Source organism: Bidens hawaiensis, unplaced genomic scaffold (assembly GCF_021521415.1).
Source record: "Bidens hawaiensis isolate Kalapana, Puna unplaced genomic scaffold, B.hawaiensis_p1.1 tig00016044_1, whole genome shotgun sequence".
Classification (NCBI taxonomy): domain Eukaryota; kingdom Viridiplantae; phylum Streptophyta; class Magnoliopsida; order Asterales; family Asteraceae; genus Bidens; species Bidens hawaiensis.
The window spans coordinates 28,750-49,965 of NW_027492456.1; the positions used below are offsets into that span (position 1 = coordinate 28,750).

At 44.4% G+C, this 21,216-nt stretch overlaps 1 protein-coding gene across 1 annotated transcript in view; it reads left to right on the top strand.

Annotated features, from left to right (window-relative positions):
• Positions 1-243: 243 nt before the first annotated feature.
• Positions 244-21,216, top strand: part of LOC143550513 (gamma-glutamyl peptidase 5-like) — a 34,072-nt gene continuing 13,099 nt past the window's right edge. The window contains exons 1-3 of the mRNA XM_077041146.1: positions 244-627; positions 2,432-2,584; positions 2,659-2,856. Coding sequence (XP_076897261.1) covers positions 304-627; positions 2,432-2,584; positions 2,659-2,856 — 675 coding nt within the window. The 5' untranslated portion in view covers positions 244-303. The remainder of the gene's footprint in view (positions 628-2,431; positions 2,585-2,658; positions 2,857-21,216) is intronic.

Consider the following 21,216-nt stretch of genomic DNA (forward strand, 5'->3'; position numbering starts at 1 on the left):
AACGATCCACAAAAGGCGATCCTCTGTTAGCCCTAAATACACTGACCGCCAACGGGAACTGCCAGTTGGACCAGCCTATAAAATAACATATCAAATTGAGTGGCACTTTCGTAATTCACATAACTACCAAGGACACGACACAATAGTAAAACCCCACATTTTCGGTTACAGTTACCATTTACTTACTATATATATGTATTCAATCCACATTCATTATTCATTAAAGCAAACGTTACACAAACAACCACCATAAAATCCCTCATTTCTTCCCGTAACTATTTGCACATATTCAACTAACTTCACATGGCGGAATTCGGCGCAAAAGTAAAGCGATTCGCGGTGCTTTCATGCGCAGAGGATTCCGACTATGTGAAGAAGAAGTATGGCGGGTATTTCTGTGTGTTTGAGCTGATGCTAGCTGAGGACGGTGAGGTTTGGGAGGTGTTTCGTGTGTGCGCGGGTCAGTTTCCGACCGACGAGCAGATCGGGCTTTTCGACGGGTTTGTGATCACTGGAAGCTGCAATGATGCGCATGGTAACGATGCGTGGATATGCAAGCTGCTTCTGTTGTTGAAGAAATTGGATGCCATGAGCAAAAAAGTGCTCGGCATTTGCTTCGGTCATCAGGTAGCTTCGATTACTCGATCACTTCGTTTCGTTATTGTTATCGTCGTCGTCGTTTTTCATCAATTTTGTAGATGGAATTTTAGGTTTTTTAAGTTTTTGATTGAATTATGCTGTTTGAACTTCGATCTGCAAGGGAACAGCTGTCTAATTAGTAATTAGTTATTGTGCTTATGAATTAGTTACATAGATCCAAATCGATCAAATCTAGAGAATTTGTTAAAGACGAGCATTTTGTATCGGGCACCTTTTAAAAAAATCGGTATCGATATTTTCAATAAATACCATACATGGATGGGAAGAAACCGGTGCAGTACCAACAAATTCAATATCTATTCCGATTTAGTTGACCTTAAATGTCAACTGAATCAGCCTATAGTCTATAGATTGTAAAATGCAAGTGGATTTTTTTTAATTGGCCAAAAAACATGTTTGTTAGTTGTGATTGTCGTAATCTGAAAGTTATTTTTAAAGGCACAGAATAGTCATGTATTTAGCCAGAATTCGAGGCGTAATCAGTTATTACAAACATCATTTGTAAGACACCGCTAAGTCATCTAATTGTGGTGATTTTTGTTGCCGTGCGTACAGATCGATATATACACACAGAGAGAAGAAAGATATAAATATTGGCGCACACGCAAAATACTAAGTAATTTATTATAAATTATATTGAGTCATGAAATGAAATGGACCCCTCACGTAACGTTTTATGTATATCTATATATTCTGTGGACCCTTCCACGTTGGCATCTTTAATTACAAGTTACACAAATTTATATCACTTTTTGGCTTCAAACATGTTATTACATCTTTACTCGATTTAAATATCTTTTTTTATTTAACATAAAAGTTTAGGTAGAGTTAGGTAATATCTATATTTGTTGGTATTTATTTGTAGATATGATTTGTTTTAGTTATCTTTGTTTTTGTTACAACAACTAGAAGTTATAATTTAATAATAGGTCTTTATATAATTGTTCTTCTTTAACAACCATAAATAATTGGTTAGTAAATCCCGATATTTCACTTTCATATTACTTTTAAGTCATACGTGTCAAGTTCTATATTCAAATGTTTGTGCTCAATTCATATTATTTATTGCTTATTTATCTATACATATATATACATTTTACATGTATTCATAATTTTAATGACACATATTTTTTTATCATAACTACATCTATAATAATATATATCATATAGTTATATCTTTTGTTCAATATAATTTAGTATATTTATACAATTAATGCTCGTTTAGACTTGTAAGGATAATTAAGCTCATTCTCAAACTAATTTGTTAAATTAGCTCCAATTTATTCTGGAGATAGCTCTATTCGGGACGTTAGTTTACCTCATTTACAACTTTACACCCTATCAATTTCATATATATGTTAATTTTGTTTACTTTTGTGATTTTTTATTATAGAAACATTTTTATGAAATATGCCTAATTTAAGCCACAAATAGTGTCAAAAGTTCATCAAAATTATTGAACTTTCAGAATTATGAGTCTATAGATAAATGATTCTTGAATTATTTCCACATGAGAAGACCACCCACAATCACATGATACATGTCCATCACCATACATCCAATAATGAGATCATCATCACATGAAGTGTAAACTTCCATTGCATCACTTGAATAGCGACACCTTAAACTAGTCGGTGTATAATGATAGCAATAATAATTGGTTTTAAATTGTTTTATGAACATTCAAAAACCTTTTAGTTCAAAAATTATGAACATACTAATTATATAAACGAATTGAGCTTATTAATAACACTTATGAAAGCATTATCAGATACTAGCTCGTTCGCTTGGGGGAAAGGTTGTTCGTGCAACATCCGGGTGGGATATAGGACTCCGGACCATTCATTTCTCGGCATCATTAAAGACGTTGGCTAGTTTGAAATTGCCGGCTCGGTTATCCTTGATTGAATGTCATCGTGACGAGGTACACTTTGCAATTTACATTTATTAAAATACATTAACGGCATAAAATAATAATAAACGTGGCATGACAAATAGGTTTGTGAACTCCCATCCAAGGTCGAGGTTTTGGCATCATCAGATAAGACAAAGGTTGAGGTGTTTAGGTTTGGGGATCATATCATGGGTGTTCAAGGTCATCCCGAGTACAACAAGGATATTCTTACGCATCTTATCGACCGCCTTCTCCAACGCAATTATATCGAGGTACTCCCACACACGCATGCACATGTAATGGTTAGCTTACTAATACAAATTTTAAGATTGATTTGCCTTTTAAAGTTAAAAGTAATTATAAAACCAGTTAAAAGTACCAACTTACTTTCTCATTTTAATATTTTATGTAACAATAAGTCTCTTAGCACAATTTTAAAATGCCTAAATCATTAAACTTTTTAAAATAATAAATAGACATTTATTATAGCATAATCATCACATATGTTAATGCTATGCATACAATTTTTAACATGGATGACTAACAAACGATCTAATTTTGTAAAATTTGTAAAAGTACTTTTGTTTTAAACAAGTTTTAGGATTTTAATATGGTTAAAAGATGTTTATTATATATAATTAAGTATATCAGTTTTATAACTTTTATTATACTATTTTTGTCAATTTATATTGATACTTTTATGTTACTATATTGATTAAAAAATGTATGAATTAAAAACATCCTGAATTACATTTATAGTGAACCCTTTCTTTTTAATCCTTATCGTTTACGGGACTACTTAGACCTCTGAAGAAACACTAACCGGACCCCGGACAGATTACTGGTAACCTGGGGGTTAGATAGATGTTTCCCACGAGGGGTTAGACCCTTGGAAGATGGTTCTTCTGATAACCTGCAAAACAGACACCGTGAGCTCGTCACTGAGAAGGAGGGGTTCCTCCTTGTGACCACCCTCCGGTGTGAGAATCAGACTAGATTGCTCTTTAAATATAAAAGTATATTAAGAGATTGCTAGAGCAGATATCAGGTATAATATGATGATAATGTGATATGATATGATAAGATGAGATGGTCATACCATTTGTGGTATTTATAGCCGAAGGTAGGTTTCCAAGGAGGTATGGCCGGCTGCAACAGTGTTCCTGTTCCACCAACAGTAGCCTACGCACGTGCCCTGCTGGTAGTTGGTGGGTAGGTAGCGGCTGATAGCGACCAGGCCTGCTGTATACTATTCCTTTTCCACCAACTGTCAGCTACGCACGTGGTATGACAAGAGTTGGTGAGTAGGCAGCGGCTAATAGTGACATACAGTGTAGGAGCATGCTGCTCGCCATACTGTTGTCTATAAGCTGTCGTATCTTTAGTCAGATCTTTTTCCCATACCTCGTCAGGTACAGTACAGAAGATCTTCCCGTATCGTACGGACTGGCTTATTTGGGCGGGAGTATTCCCCCTCCCGCCCTTGTGCGGGATTGTTCCCGGCTTCGCTCATTCCTTCAGGTGACACTGAACGATTGAGAGCTAAGTGCCTTGTGCGTGTAGCCTTGCTGCGCGGGTGGCCTTCCCTAATGGCTTGTATCCGAGGCTGCGGGTGTAACACCCCGACCAAAGGCGGATTATACATCGGGGCGCCACATATTGCTTCATTACTCGCGACACTATTGGTGTCAATATTTATTAATACACATTTTATCGCGCACGCGCAGCGGGAAAAATAAAGAACATAAATCAAACATAAATCAATATATTATAAATTATAACATTCAAACAACATTAACTTGTCTTGATACATTTTAATTCTAGGTCCAAAAGTAAAAACGTCCTACGTGTCCACAAGCTCCAAAACAGCTACTGCAAACCTGAACATGTGTTAAAATAAACGTCAAACACTTGCGTGTTGGTGAGAAATCAAGTTTAATAGATAATCATAGATAATCACAGTAAATCTGCGCGCAACACGTGTATGTCTAGAGTTTAACAAGGGTGTAATCAGATTGTGATCAAGCCTAAGATAGTTCATAGATCATAGTTCAATCCATGCTCCCAATTGAGCATAAAAACGAGAAAACATCTGTGCAAGTGTAAACAAAGAAAACCGTAAACGATAGGTCTCCCGTGTTCAACTAATGGTACCAACGGAACTGCGGAATAGGCCGAACAAAGCGGTTAATGATACACACATACAAATAAACAGCCAAGTAAACGTCCTCAACACATGGGATACTGCGCGACTAAAGTTCATAAACAAGTTTAAGACTCAAGTTTTGTATGAACACATGAACATCCCAAAGCATTTAAAATAAAAAGGGATTAGATACGAGATAACTCACATGATAAACGATGCGGTGATAGATAAAGCAAGAACCAACTTTAAACAAGCACAAGTTAACCTATAATTAAAGATTATTGTTTTAATGATTTGTTTTAAGTCTTGATTATAAGTTAGCATAATTAATAAGTAAACTATTATATATAATATATATATTACCGGAAAAGCAGGAAGAACAAGGAGGAAGACGGAGGCAGAGAGGAAGACGGCAGAGAGAGCAAGGAGCAAGAGAACAGGAGAGATTAAGTGTTTTGTGTGTGATGTGTTAGGAAAAATAATGCTATTATTTATAGAGAAACCCTAGGGAACACAATCCTAGAAAAGGGGAAAAGATCTCAAAAAGCAAAAGATTCCAAAAGCAAAAGATATCAAAAGATATGGCAGCTGCAGGGGGCAAGATAAAGCTGTCAGCGAACAGTAAAAAGGCATGGGCAGTTCAGATAAAGGTACTGGATAAAGCTTGGCAAAAGCAGATCTCAAAAGATAATGTCAGTCACTTTATCTACCAACCAATGGGGTTGGTACGCATGCAGCGCCGAAAGTAACTATTCAGACATAAAGCAGATTAGGTCAACAGCTCAAAAGATAAGACAACACAAAGCATACAGGCTGGAATAAACAGAAGATACAAGGGTTAAGCGCGGGAAGGCTGAGTGCGCGAGCGCGAAGGCTGGCACAACAACCCTTAGCGCACTGCGGAAAGAATCGCATCCTTAGCGTGCTGCGTGAACTAGAATTCTAAGCGCATCACGGGAAGAACATACATTCTTAGCGCATTGCGGGAAGAACATGCATTCTTAGCGCGCTGCGAGAAGAGTTCTCTTCACGCATCGCAGGAACAAGATGTCTTCACGCAGGCTTCCATGTAAGGAGTCTGGCGCGTGGAGCTGCAGACATCCTTAAGCGGGAGGAACCAAAGGACAAGCAAAGAGTTAGAAGAAAAAGAGGGAAACAAGGCTTAAGGGCGGGACGGCGACAAGAGGGAAAAGAAGGCGGAAAGAGAGAAGGAGAGGGACGGGACAGCGGGAAGAAAACGAAAGGCGGGAAGGAAAATACATATTATTATTAAAAATAAAATACAAGTATAAATATTAAATAATAAAAGAGAGATCGGGTCAGAGAAACGGGTACCTGGGTCGGGTCGGATCAGGGCAGATGTCACAGTCTCCCCTACTTTAAGAAATTTCGTCCCGAAATTTATCTCGAAGTAGGTTGCGCAGAGAACAGGTGCGGGTACTTGATCTTCATTTGATCTTCCCTTTCCCATGTAAACTCGGCTCCGCGCTTGGACTCCCAACGAACTTTCACGATAGGGATACGACTGCGCTTGGTTTGCTTAACCTCGCGATCCATAATCTCAACAGGCTTCTCAATGAAATGCATGGATTCATCAACTTGAACTTCATCAAGTGGAATGTGAAGGTTCTCGTCAGCTAAACACTTCTTGAGATTGGATACATGGAACGTTGGATGCACATTACTGAGCGCGGGCGGCAGGTCAAGTCTGTAGGCAACTTTTCCCACACGCGCGAGAATCTTGAATGGACCAACATAACGAGGAGCAAGCTTACCTTTCTTCCCAAAGCGGACAACACCTTTCCAAGGCGACACTTTGAGGAGAACAAGATCACCAACTTGAAATTCGAGAGGCTTTCGCCTACGATCTGCGTAACTCTTCTGTCGGCTTCTGGCAGTCAGCAAATGATCACGGATCTTGGCGATTTTATCGGTTGTCTCTTGAACAAGTTCGGGTCCTGTGATTTGAGTTTCACCCACTTCGCTCCAACAAATTGGGGAGCGGCATTTACGACCGTAAAGTGCTTCAAATGGGGCCATACCGATACTGGAATGATAGCTGTTGTTATAAGAAAACTCGATCAAAGGCAGGTGTGAATCCCAATTACCTCCAAAATCAAGAACACAAGATCGGAGCATGTCCTCAAGAGTTTGAATAGTTCGCTCAGACTGACCGTCAGTCGGAGGATGATATGCCGTACTCATGTCCAAGCGAGTTCCTAGCGCAGATTGGAGAGATTTCCAAAAGCGAGATATAAAACGGCCATCGCGATCGGATATGATGCTCAAAGGAGTACCATGGCGGCAGACGATTTCCTTGACATAAAGCTGCGCGAGATGCTCAACACGGTAGTTTTCACGAATGGGTAGAAAGTGAGCCGATTTAGTCAATCGATCCACTATTACCCAGATGCTATCATGTTTGCTTGCTGTCAAAGGTAACTTGGTAATAAAGTCCATCGCTACACATTCCCATTTCCACGTAGGAATTTCTGGTTGTTCGAGCAAACCAGACGGGCGTTGGTGTTCAGCTTTTACTTTAGAACAAGTCAGACATTTAGCTACGAACACAGCAATATCCTTTTTCATACCGGGCCACCAATAAGTTATGCGCAAATCCTTGTACATCTTATCAGCGCCAGGATGAATAGAATACCGAGATTTGTGCGCTTCACTCAGGATATCAGCGCGAAGATTCTCATCAAAGGGGATCCAGATGCGATTAAGATAGCAGAGAATTCCACTCAGATTAGGGACAAAGAGTGCTTCCGCGCCACACGCTAACTCGGCGCGAAGGTTACCATTACTGATGGATGCGCGCTGCGCGTCACGAATACGCGATTCAAGGTTGCTTTGAATCGGCGCGAAGTGAAGCTGGGTGCGCGGCAAGATACAGTTAAGTTGGCAGGGTTTTCGGCTGAGCGCATCGGCTACCACATTAGCCTTACCAGGATGATACCGGATCTCACAATCGTAATCGCTGATGAGTTCGTTCCATCGGCGTTGCCTCATGTTAAGTTCCTTTTGATCAAAGATATGCTGAAGGCTTTTATGGTCAGTGTAAAGGATACACTTAGTACCATAAAGGTAGTGTCTCCAGATCTTCAAGGCAAAAACAACTGCACCAAGCTCGAGGTCGTGAGTTGTATAATTCTTTTCATGAACCTTAAGTTGCCTTGATGCGTAAGCGATAACCTTGCCTCGTTGCATAAGAACACAACCGAGACCTTGGTTGGATGCATCGCAATACACGACAAAATCATCATTACCCTCAGGTAGCGCAAGAACAGGAGCTTCACACAACAAACGCTTGAGCGTTAGAAAGGCTTCTTCTTGCTTCGAGCCCCAAATATACGGTTTACCTTTGTGCGTCAGAGCTGTTAAAGGCAAAGCGATCTTTGAGAAGTTCGAAATGAAACGCCGGTAATAACCAGCTAAGCCCAGAAAGGAACGGATCTCAGAAGGAGAGGATGGCGTAATCCAGTTCTTGATTGCTTCAATCTTAGATGGGTCGACATGAATACCCATCTTGTTTACAACATGACCAAGAAACTGTACTTCATCGGACCAAAATTCACACTTGGAAAGCTTAGCATAGAGTTGCTCGGCTCTAAGCTTTTGCAATACCAATCGGAGATGTTGCTCATGCTCGGTCTTGGTCTTAGAATACACCAGAACATCATCGATAAACACGATCACGAATTTATCCAAGAAAGGCCTACACACCCGATTCATAAGATCCATGAAAACGGCGGGTGCGTTGGTTAGACCGAAGGACATGACCAAGAATTCAAAATGGCCATAACGAGTACGAAAAGCAGTCTTCGGAACATCTTCATCGCGGATGCGCAACTGATGATAACCAGAACGGAGATCGATCTTCGAGAAACAGGAGGCACCTTGGAGTTGATCAAAGAGGTCGTCAATACGCGGTAAGGGATACCGGTTTTTAATGGTGAGTTTGTTCAACTCGCGGTAATCAATACACATGCGAAACGATCCATCTTTCTTTTTAACGAACAACACCGGAGCACCCCAGGGCGAAGAGCTAGGGCGAATGAATCCTTTAGCAGTCAACTCTTGAAGTTGGCTGGCCAATTCTTGCATCTCAGCGGGTGCAAGACGGTAAGGAGATTTAGCTACGGGGGAAGCACCAGGGACAAGATCAACACGAAACTCGACTTCACGAGCGGGAGGGATACCAGGAAGATCATCAGGAAAAACTTCAGGAAAATCACGCACAACAGGGATATCGCGAAGCTTCTTTCCTTCATCGGGTTTAACCACATGAGCTAGAAATGCAATACACTTCTTCCGCATGAGTCTTTGGGCTTCGGCGCAAGACATAAGTTTAAGACCACTGGAGGGTTTTTCGCCGTAGATATGAAGATCACCATTTTCTCGAGGAATGCGAATCAACTTCTTGGCGCAAATAACTTCGGCGCGATTCTTCGAGAGCCAGTCCATACCAATGATAACATCAAAGCTTCCAAGAGGCATGGGGATGAGGTCGATCAGAAAATCGTTTTCGTTAAGGTTAAGCGTGCAATCTTTAATTACCGAGTTTATTAAAACAGTTTCGCCATTAGCCAATTCAACTGAAAAATCTTCTTTTAAGTCATCGCGCGGTCGCGCAAGCTTCTGCTCGAAGGCGCGAGAGATAAAACTTCGATCGGCGCCAGTATCAAAAAGCATAGATGCATAAAATCCGTTAAGCAAAAATGTACCATTAACTACGTCGTTATTCGCTTGCGCTTGGTGCGCGGTTATGTTAAAGGCTCGGCCACGCGTCACTTGGTTCGAAATTTGGTTCACCGGATTCGCTTGAGTAATCTGAACTTGTAGCCTTGGGCACGCGTTCCGGAAATGACTTGGATCACCGCAGTTAAAGCACGATCTGGGTCGTGGGTTTTGGTAAGTTGGCTGTGGGTTCTGCGGGTAAGCTGGTGGTGTTGGCGCAATCGGATTGGAGGGAGGGGTTCTACAGTACTCAACGGAGTGACCTACGCGGCCACATCGGTTACATTGTCGACACGGGACTTGAGGTGGGTGATGAAGTCTACAGGTTGGGCAAAAGGGTTGGTTTCCTGTGTAAGGTTTCTTAGTTGGCGGGGCAGGGAGTGCGGGATTGGTTAAGGCATAGTTGTGGACTGCAGGAGGTGCTGGGTAGGTTGACAGTGGGTTAGGCGCGTAAACTGGGGGTTGATAAATGGGTTGTTGGACAATGGGCGGGTTGGTAAGCGCATAGGCTTGTCTGCGCCTACGTTTCTGGTTATGGTTTGAGGGTTCTGGTTTGGTTTCTGTTGGTTCAGGGACAGTCTTGGTGGGTTTGGTCTTCTCAGTTCCCCGCAGGAACAGGGTTCCTGCTCTGACATGGTTGTCGCTGAGCACAGCGGCCAATTCGATGGCGTCAGAGAGGGTAACTGGGTTTCTGGCCCATACAGAATCTTGAATTTCCATGGGGAGACCCCCAAGGAATTTCTCGATGGCTCGGCGGGTAGGGGTAACAAGGTGAGGGACAAGCAGGCTTAGTTCATGGAAGCGCGTCGCGTACTCGCGCGCTTCACCGCTGTACTGCTTCAAGTTCCAAAATTCTTCCTCCAGGCGCTTAACTTCGTTGGGAGGGCAGAATTCTCGCGTAAGAATTTCCTTGAATTCCTCCCATGTCATGCTAGAAGCAGCCTCTGCGCCACGCGCATGGGCTACTCCATTCCACCATGTAAGCGCTCTGGATTCCAGGACACTGGAAGCATATAGGGTTCGTCTGTCTGAGGGGCATTGGGTGTGAAGGAAAGTGTTTTCTATCTTCTCGAGCCACTGGAGCATCACGGTAGCTCCTTCAAGACCTGTGAACTTTGGAGGGTTACCCGCGTTAAAGGACTTAATGTTATAACTCGAGGTGTTGGTATTGTTTTGGCTCAAAGCTTGGGCTATTGCGGCGGCCATTTCCTGGGAACGTTGCTGTCTACGCATGCGCGAGGCTTCTCTTCTCTGAAATCGGCGAGATAGCGGAGGCATTCTATAAAAATTTTAATTTTAGTTAATATCTTGGTTTTAGCGCAAAGTTTTAATCTTATAAAGCTTGGTTTCACGGAGTTAGATACTATCAAAAGTTAAAGTAAAATAAATGATCCTAAATGCAGACTTAATAAAGGTAACAAATTCGAATCAAGAACCGACAATTCACGTATCACCATGACTTTCTGAATTCCTGATTTAAAATATACGAGCAAACGAGTATTGGAGATTGACGATTCATGTATCACCATGACTTTTCAATCTTCAATATAAAATATACAAGAAAATGAGTATTGGAGGTTGACAATTCATGTATCACCATGACTTTTCAAGTCTCCAACCTCATAACATAATCGTAAATGGAAATTGAAAATCAACTATTCATGTATCACCATGACTTTTCGGATTTTCAAATCCAACAAACGAATATGTAAGTAAAATCAATAAAAATCGAAATTCACAAAAATCGAAATATCGCGGAATAAAATCATATACTGCGCAAGCGCGAGCATATTCATAAATAACGAGTAATTAACAATAAGCGCGCAAACATGAGATTTCTCTCATGCGCGAGAAGGGACTCTTAGGTATTCTAGGCCGTTACGTCTAACCACCTATCCTAAAGTCAACGAGCTCTGATACCAATCTGTAACACCCCGACCAAAGGCGGATTATACATCGGGGCGCCACATATTGCTTCATTACTCGCGACACTATTGGTGTCAATATTTATTAATACACATTTTATCGCGCACGCGCAGCGGGAAAAATAAAGAACATAAATCAAACATAAATCAATATATTATAAATTATAACATTCAAACAACATTAACTTGTCTTGATACATTTTAATTCTAGGTCCAAAAGTAAAAACGTCCTACGTGTCCACAAGCTCCAAAACAGCTACTGCAAACCTGAACATGTGTTAAAATAAACGTCAAACACTTGCGTGTTGGTGAGAAATCAAGTTTAATAGATAATCATAGATAATCACAGTAAATCTGCGCGCAACACGTGTATGTCTAGAGTTTAACAAGGGTGTAATCAGATTGTGATCAAGCCTAAGATAGTTCATAGATCATAGTTCAATCCATGCTCCCAATTGAGCATAAAAACGAGAAAACATCTGTGCAAGTGTAAACAAAGAAAACCGTAAACGATAGGTCTCCCGTGTTCAACTAATGGTACCAACGGAACTGCGGAATAGGCCGAACAAAGCGGTTAATGATACACACATACAAATAAACAGCCAAGTAAACGTCCTCAACACATGGGATACTGCGCGACTAAAGTTCATAAACAAGTTTAAGACTCAAGTTTTGTATGAACACATGAACATCCCAAAGCATTTAAAATAAAAAGGGATTAGATACGAGATAACTCACATGATAAACGATGCGGTGATAGATAAAGCAAGAACCAACTTTAAACAAGCACAAGTTAACCTATAATTAAAGATTATTGTTTTAATGATTTGTTTTAAGTCTTGATTATAAGTTAGCATAATTAATAAGTAAACTATTATATATAATATATATATTACCGGAAAAGCAGGAAGAACAAGGAGGAAGACGGAGGCAGAGAGGAAGACGGCAGAGAGAGCAAGGAGCAAGAGAACAGGAGAGATTAAGTGTTTTGTGTGTGATGTGTTAGGAAAAATAATGCTATTATTTATAGAGAAACCCTAGGGAACACAATCCTAGAAAAGGGGAAAAGATCTCAAAAAGCAAAAGATTCCAAAAGCAAAAGATATCAAAAGATATGGCAGCTGCAGGGGGCAAGATAAAGCTGTCAGCGAACAGTAAAAAGGCATGGGCAGTTCAGATAAAGGTACTGGATAAAGCTTGGCAAAAGCAGATCTCAAAAGATAATGTCAGTCACTTTATCTACCAACCAATGGGGTTGGTACGCATGCAGCGCCGAAAGTAACTATTCAGACATAAAGCAGATTAGGTCAACAGCTCAAAAGATAAGACAACACAAAGCATACAGGCTGGAATAAACAGAAGATACAAGGGTTAAGCGCGGGAAGGCTGAGTGCGCGAGCGCGAAGGCTGGCACAACAACCCTTAGCGCACTGCGGAAAGAATCGCATCCTTAGCGTGCTGCGTGAACTAGAATTCTAAGCGCATCACGGGAAGAACATACATTCTTAGCGCATTGCGGGAAGAACATGCATTCTTAGCGCGCTGCGAGAAGAGTTCTCTTCACGCATCGCAGGAACAAGATGTCTTCACGCAGGCTTCCATGTAAGGAGTCTGGCGCGTGGAGCTGCAGACATCCTTAAGCGGGAGGAACCAAAGGACAAGCAAAGAGTTAGAAGAAAAAGAGGGAAACAAGGCTTAAGGGCGGGACGGCGACAAGAGGGAAAAGAAGGCGGAAAGAGAGAAGGAGAGGGACGGGACAGCGGGAAGGAAACGAAAGGCGGGAAGGAAAATACATATTATTATTAAAAATAAAATACAAGTATAAATATTAAATAATAAAAGAGAGATCGGGTCAGAGAAACGGGTACCTGGGTCGGGTCGGATCAGGGCAGATGTCACAGCGGGGACAGGCGGAGTCCTTCACCATTGGGAGGCATTTCCTGCGGGACCAGCTTGCGTACTGCGCGTAAGGACGTCACGTCTCTGAGCATGGTCGGTCCTGCGGATCCAGTTGGTTTCTGCGCAGACGTCCCTGTTTAAGGTGAGTCTTGCGGGTCCAACTGGGCTCTGCTGGGACCTACCTCTTCAAGTCCCCCCAGTCTAATGTTCTTCTCATGCGTGTTTAATAAAGTGAGGTGAACTTTTGGACTTAAGCAAAGGGTTTTGAAAAGGGTTTTTTTAAGGTTTTCCATGAGGATTCTTCCCGCGGAAGTCCTTGTCACTTGCAGAAATTCCCGAGTTTCCTGCTTGGTCTTTGAGTATGATGCGGGTAGGTCTGTAACCTCCTCGCAAGTCAGGAGCGTTGAGTCCCACTTGTGTGGACTCTCCATGAGGTTTTGGTAGTTTTGAACATAGTGATCAATTATGTTAAAACCACCAATTCCATCCTGGAGCTTCAAACAACGTAGTTCTCGACGTTCCCGCTATGCGGGGATGTTATTTCCGCTTCCGCAAGCATTGCCCAGAAGATCCTTCTTGGTTTCAATTTCCAGCGGAGCGCTAGGTATGTGAAGGGTTTTGCCTTAACACTGTACCAGCGCTCGTCTTACGGTTACTTTACTTCCAAGGTATTCCTGGCGTCAATTCCCTGCGGGTGCTAGGTATGTGAAGGGTTTTGCCTTTACACTGTACCCGCACCCGTCTTATAGTTACTTGGTTGCCGAGGAATATTTGGCTTCAATTCCCTGTGGGTGCTAGGTATGTGAAGGGTTTTGCCTTTACACTGTACCCGCATCCGTCTTACGGTTACTTGTTCGCCAAAATTTACTTGGCTTCAATTCCCTGCGGGTGCTAGGTACGTGAAGGGTTTTGCCTTTACACTGTACCCGCATCCGTCTTACGGTTGCCTGTTTGCCAAGGTTTTACTTGGCTTCAATTCCCTGCGGGTGCTATGTACGTGAAGGGTTTTGCCTTTACACTGTACCCGCATCCGTCTTACGGTTACTTGTTCGCCAAAATTTACTTGGCTTCAATTCCCTGCGGGTGCTAGGTACGTGAAGGGTTTTGCCTTTACACTGTACCCGCATCCGTCTTACGGTTACTTGTTTGCCAAGGTAAGGGGTATTTTCCCGCTTACTTTTTAATATTTTCAAAATTTGAATTTTGAAATTCAAAGGGTTGGTGAAAAGATAGGAACAGTCCAAACCTCTGAAACGTCGTGCGACGGTTTCTTCTGACTGTGTCAGGACGTGCAGGAAGTTATGGTGACGTGACAGTACATGGTCATTCCAGACGCTTTTCAGGCGCGTGGGCGCGATTTTCGGGCGCGTGGCCTCGAAATTACTGGCACACGTCCTTTCAACAGCTGTTTCCAGCTTGCTTTTTGCCACGTGTCATAGTTTCATTGCACCTTTGATTTCTCTCTCCTCCGCATTAAATTCACCGCATTAATTGCGATTACTATATAAAGGGGGAGAGGGTTCTTTGTAATCCACACTTTCACCCTTCTCTTCTTCTTCTTAGCGATTTCCGGCAAATACTCCCCTTTTCAGGCAAGCATTTTCCCGAAATCGTTTTCTTCTTCCTCTGCAATATGTCTTCCCATGATGCTGAAGCTGTAGCCGACGATAGGAGTACTGCTGGCGAGTGCCAGTGTGCTCTACCTGTCGATCAGTACCAGTACGTCGTCAGGAAATTCATGCTTGAGTCTCTTGAGCCTGAGTTTCCTGAACCCCACCAGACTGTGTACGATGCCCCCAGTGGCAAGATCGGGGTATATGCTGCATTCTTTGTTTATGGGAACCTTAGGTTCCCATTGACAAAGTTTGTGTACCGTGTCCTGGAGAGGCACGGTGTGCACCTAACCGAGTTGCATCCGATGGCGATTGCCAAGATCCGGCACTTCGAGTGGGTGTGCCGGATTCTGGGTATTGAGCCCTATGTGGACCGCCTGATGACCTTCCATACTTGGAGGTGCATCCAGGGGTGGTACACCCTGACAACCCGTATTAAGGGTTTGAAGATCTGCGTGACCGAGCGCAGTCTCCGATCGTGGAAGCGGGAGTTCTTCTACGTTTCTGCCCGCGCCATCCCCATTGCCATGAAGTTTAAGAAGGGGCAAGCGCATCCGAGCCTTCATGCTTCCAGCTACCAGGAGGCGGAATGGTTCGCGAAGATATCCCGGGTCCAATCTCCGGTTTACCGGTTTGCGGAGTCCGGGATGGTGATGCTGGGGATGAGTCGGGTATGGAAGGATGCGTCCCGGTTTCCCATCCTTCTCGAATACGGTTTGAATTCTATTCCTTATGGTATGTCTTGTCTTTCTTGCTGATACGAGTCTGTCTTCTAACTGTTTCTTTTCTTTCAGAGGGGAACAATTTGGAGTCGCTCCTGTACCCGCGGGAAGCTGACGGTCCCGTGCGGGTGGGTAGTCGTGCTCTTGACGAGAACGAGTTGCCCATCCTGGAGCAAACGGCGGATCGGTTTGTGGAGGTCTATCCGCTGGGCCACGAGATCCTGAGCCAACGGCGGCCAGGTAAGGCGATACTCTATCCTCAACCCCTCAATGCTGTACCCGCTGCTGGAATTCCTGACATCCTGTCTTCTTCTGAGGAATCCGCAGATGGTCCTCCGCTGGTGCGGAAGAGGAAGGCTGCCGGTGGGAAAGGGAAGGAGAAGGTGGCCTCCACAGCTGATCCGGTGCTCCTATCTGACACCGAGTCAGATAGTGAAGAGGTGGCGGGGAACCCCGGTGGTGAGAAGACCACTGTTCCGGAGGCTACGACTGTTACCTCCGGAGAACCATTGACGACGACGGTGACCGGCATCAAGAGACCGGCTCCATCGGGCTCGTCCCCGCCCGTCCGTACGTTCAGACTCAAGAAAACCCGTAAGTACAAACATCCTTGTTTTTGTAGATTTATCATACTTCATAAATTTATTAACACTTATCTTCTTGTGCAGGCGTGGATGTTGACGCATTCCAGGGTGGAGCGCAGAGGAGTACCTCTCCGCCGATGACGGTAGGCTCGGTCAGCCTACCTGAGGCGACGACCCAGGCGCCTGCGCCTGCTTCCGCTGGATCAGTTGCTCATTCCCTTGAGCCGACTGTTCCAGCCGAGATGACGTCACCGCCGGTGGTAAGTGCGATTTTTACAGCATCCTTCACCGAGCCGGCGGTTACGATTGCTGCGGATTCTGCGGCAGCGACTGCGGCGGCTGCCACCATGCCCCCGCCACCGGCACCGACGGCCGGCCCATCAGGTACGCATGGGAGTACTCGCCAATCTTTGCCACCTTCCCATCTGCCTGACCTTTTGGATGGGTTTCCTTTGGGTTCAGGTGATGGGTTCAGCGGCTATCGGCCTGTTATAGACCCTACAGGTGCGTAGGGTTCCTTTGGCCCTTTTTCACTTATTTTTTATCATCTTTTCCTAACTGCTTTTTTGTTTTTGCAGTGTCGGATTCCAATGAAGTGTATGTTCCGCGATGGAACATACGCCGAGGAACAACCCTTCGTACCCCTGTGGAGTGCGTGGAATGGGCTCGCCACGCTGCTCCCCATGGTGCGTTGGGGGAAGCCATGGCTAGCTACCAGGAGGGTAGGCTAACCAATGAGCTTCGGGTTCTCCAGGCCCGGATGCAGCCACGCGTCGAGCTGCTTTGTCGTGAAAACGACAAGTTAAAAGCAGCTCGCGCCAAAGACGTATCTCAAGCGCGGGCTCTTCGGGAGGAGAACCAAAAGTTGGCCGCAGCTGCTGCGGAGAAGGAGAAGGCCTTCAAGGCCCTCGAGGTTGAGGTTCAAGCGCGACTCGAGGCCCGCTCCAAGGCTGCCCAAGCTGTTAACGAACAGCTTCGGCTGGCTAAGGAGACTGCGAGGAACGCAACCGAGAGGGCCACCAAGGCTGAAGCCGTTGCTGAGCCTTTACGCGTGGAGAACGAGGAGCTCAAGGCCAAATTAGAGGCTCTCCAACGTGCTCATGATGCCTTGGCGATGGAGGATGCCAAGAAGCTTCAAGAGATCCTGGACCAGAGGGGCGTGCTTGATCACACTGAGCGGAAGCTTAAGGGCGTTGAAGAGGCTGCTGCAAAGGAAGTGCTACTTGCCAACCTTAACAAAAGCGAAGCCGAACGCGCCCGTACCCAAGCTCAAGCCGCCCTCCAAGAAGCTCTAGTTGCCAAGGAATGGCTTCTTCGAGAAGCGTTGCCTCAGGTATGTTTAGCTTTGCGTCTTCACGCTTTCCTTTGTACATAGAAAAGGTGTTTGACACTTGTATATTTTCTTTGTAGGTTGTGCATCGGGTCTTCTCAGAGACTACTTACGATGATGCCATGAGCGCCGCCCTCAACGCTTCTCACGAGGATGGGGAACGGGCCGGCTTCCTGCTTGGTCTAGGGTTCGTTGAGAAAGGCTTCCCGCCTTCCAACTTCCCTTTGTACAATGTTGATACTGAAGCCATATACGACCAAGCAGTAAATCAATACGCCGCCTTCCCGCATCCAGTGGTGGAGAAGGTGAACCAAGTAGCTGCTGCTGCTGATGGGCTAGCTATCCTCAAAGTTTTCCTTGAACTGCCACGCTCTACCGATGGGGCTGGTCCAAGTGGAAGTGGCCCTGAAGCCTGATCCTTAAGATCCCTTCCCACTGCTAGGATAGTTTTAGCTTGTATAGATTTATTTTCTTCTTTTCGTAGGCGGGTAGTTACCCGGCCATTCTTGTAATAATTCATTTGTGAAATATTAATCTTTTTGCGTATAAGATTGTTATTTCCTTCTTTGGGTTTCTTGCTTTATAAACTTATGACTTGCATACTTAGTTTAAATTAGCAATTTTCCAAGTGTAGAATAAGTTAACCTGTTGAGCGTGGTTGATAATGGGTTAAAGTTTTGCTTCCTCTTTCGTGATTGTGCGGGTAGAACCGTCACTTGCACTTAGTAGGATGGCTAAACTTTAACCTTCATCTGACCTGCGTGTAGGTTTTCCTCATCTTTTGAGGATAAGTTAACCTTTGAACGTGGTTGATAATAGGTGTGAAGTTTTGCTTCCTCTTTCGTGATTGTGCGGGTAGAACCGTCACTTGCACTTAGTAGGATGGCAAAACTTTACCCATATCTGACCTGCGTGTAGGTTTTCCTCACCCTTTGAGGATAAGTTAACCTTTGAACGTGGTTGATAATAGGTGTGAAGTTTTGCTTCCTCTTTCGTGATTGTGCGGGTAGAACCGTCACTTGCACTTAGTAGGATGGCCAAACTTTACCCATATCTGACCTGCGTGTAGGTTTTCCTCATCCTTTTGAGAATTTTGTTTTGAACCGTTCGACGCACAGTTGTCAATAGGTTAGTGTTCAGTTTCCTTTCATGATTCATGCGGATAGACCGGCACTTTCATTTAATGGGATAATTGAACTCTTCCCCTTTAACTGACCTGCGTGAAGGTTTTTTCCTGTTATTGGGTTTGTGCGGGTAGGACCGCCTTCCCACGCAACGACTTCACGTAATGTGAATGCCGTCACCAGTGTTGCATAGTTTAACCGTTCGACGCGCGGTTGTTGATAGGTTATTGTTCAGTTTCCTCATTATGATTCGTGCGAATAGACCGGCACTTTCATTTTTGGGTGCTGAACCTTTCCCCTTCAACTGACCTGCGTGAAGGTTTTTTCCTATTATTGGGTTTGTGCGGGTAGAACCGCCTTCCCACGCAACGACTTCACCTAATGTGAATGGCGTCATATTAGTGTTCAGAAAAGTAAAATCATCAGCTTCGACGTTCTAAAGAGAATCATTTCCATTAGAAGTGGCTCTTGGCCTTTTCTTTACAAATTGGAATTGATTTACATGCAAATTGTGTAAATGAGCTCCCTTCCATGTTGTTGGGATGGGAGTGCCATCGAGCCGATACGCACCTGGTTCGGGATCTCGTTCTTTACGCAGCATGTAGTCTCGACATTGAAGCTGGAATTTTTATTCGTTATTTCCCCAGCTGGGGTTTTTCACGCACCCGCCTGCTCAGCCTTTATTGCGCCACGAGGTGCGCGAGCGTCCCATCTCTGACAAATGCTTCGACCATGTCTTTTACGTCTATGCATTCTTCAGTGTTGTGGCCTTTTGTCTTGTGAAAGTCACAGTATTTGCTCCGATCAGCATCGTGACGATGTCGGATTATTGGAGGCTTTGGCCACGGGAGCTCTTCAGTGGCGAATATCTCAGTGACGCTTTTGGTGAGTGGCGTCCATCTGGAGTTTCGGTGCGGCTGTACATTATCCCTTCCGCCCAATCGATGTTGCAAGCCGGATGAGGTGTCAAAGTTTACCCTTGACTGCCAAATGCCTAGCTTCCGCTTTTTATTTAATCGGGCGGTGAGGACATTGTCTTCTCTCGTCTTCTGAGTGTAGAGGTTCGTGATCTGTGGGAGATCTCTACCCAGTTGCTTCTCCGTTTCCGCATAGCGTTTTGCTGCTGTCATGATGGCATCCCATGTGGATGGCATGCCATCTTTACCCGTTAGGGTGCGGATGAGCTCTGGGTCATGCGCGCCTTGGATGAAGGCTGCGCGAACAAGATCTTCGCTGATATTGCCCAAACTTAGCTTCTTTGAGTTGAAGCGAGTGATGAAGTTTGGCAGAGATTCATCTTCTTCTCTTATGCATTTGAGGATTGTCCATTGCTCCTCGGTATACTTCCGTTGCTGGCTGAAGTGTTGGCCAAACTTCTGCTGGAAGTCTGCCCAGTCGTAGATGTGGTTGACCGGTAGACGATCAAACCAAGCTCTAGCAGCCCCAACAAGCGTCATTTGGAACATGTAGCACCACGTGGGTTCCGTCCAATTGCTGACGGTTGCCCCCGCTATGAACCTGTTCAAATGATCGTCTGGATCAGATATACCGTCATATGTGCCTATGTTAGGCATTTGTTTGGCACTCTTTGGGGCGATTGCTTCTGCAATGTCCCTTGCAAACTTGGACGTTCCTGCATTTGCAACGTTTGGTCTGAACGTTTTGGAGAAGTCTCGTGGACTTCCACCTGTGCTTTTTGGTTTGAAGGCTTGTCCAAAATGCCTTTTCGGTTGGGATTCCATTTCCTTACGCTTCCCTTTTGCCCTATGGCGAGGGTTCGCGTCGGAGTCGGATTCCTCCGAGTCATCCTCCCAGTATTCGAATTCGTCGGCCTGTTGTACGGAACGCAAGCGTTCGTTCAACTCGGCCTGGAATTCCTTTTGTCGTGCCTCCGCCCATGCCTTGACTTCATCGAGAGTTTGGCGGGGGAGTCTTCGTTTCTCAACCTGGGTATCAGTGGATCCCAGTAGGCGATCATTTACTGCACTTGCCCCAGCATGAGTAACTGGGGTAGTGTTCGTAAAATTTACTTCACTTGCCCCGGCTTGGGTAACCGGGGTAGTGTTTGTAAAAACTGTGTTACCGGTATTCCCCCCAGTAGCTGGGGTTGTGGTTACCGGAATTTCTCTAACCATCTTTGTAGAAGTTTGAAAAAACTGGAGAAAAATGTAGTTCTAGCTTTATGCACGGATGGCGCCAATGAAGAAACACTAACCGGACCCCGGACAGATTACTGGTAACCTGGGGGTTAGATAGATGTTTCCCACGAGGGGTTAGACCCTTGGAAGATGGTTCTTCTGATAACCTGCAAAACAGACACCGTGAGCTCGTCACTGAGAAGGAGGGGTTCCTCCTTGTGACCACCCTCCGGTGTGAGAATCAGACTAGATTGCTCTTTAAATATAAAAGTATATTAAGAGATTGCTAGAGCAGATATCAGGTATAATATGATGATAATGTGATATGATATGATAAGATGAGATGGTCATACCATTTGTGGTATTTATAGCCGAAGGTAGGTTTCCAAGGAGGTATGGCCGGCTGCAACAGTGTTCCTGTTCCACCAACAGTAGCCTACG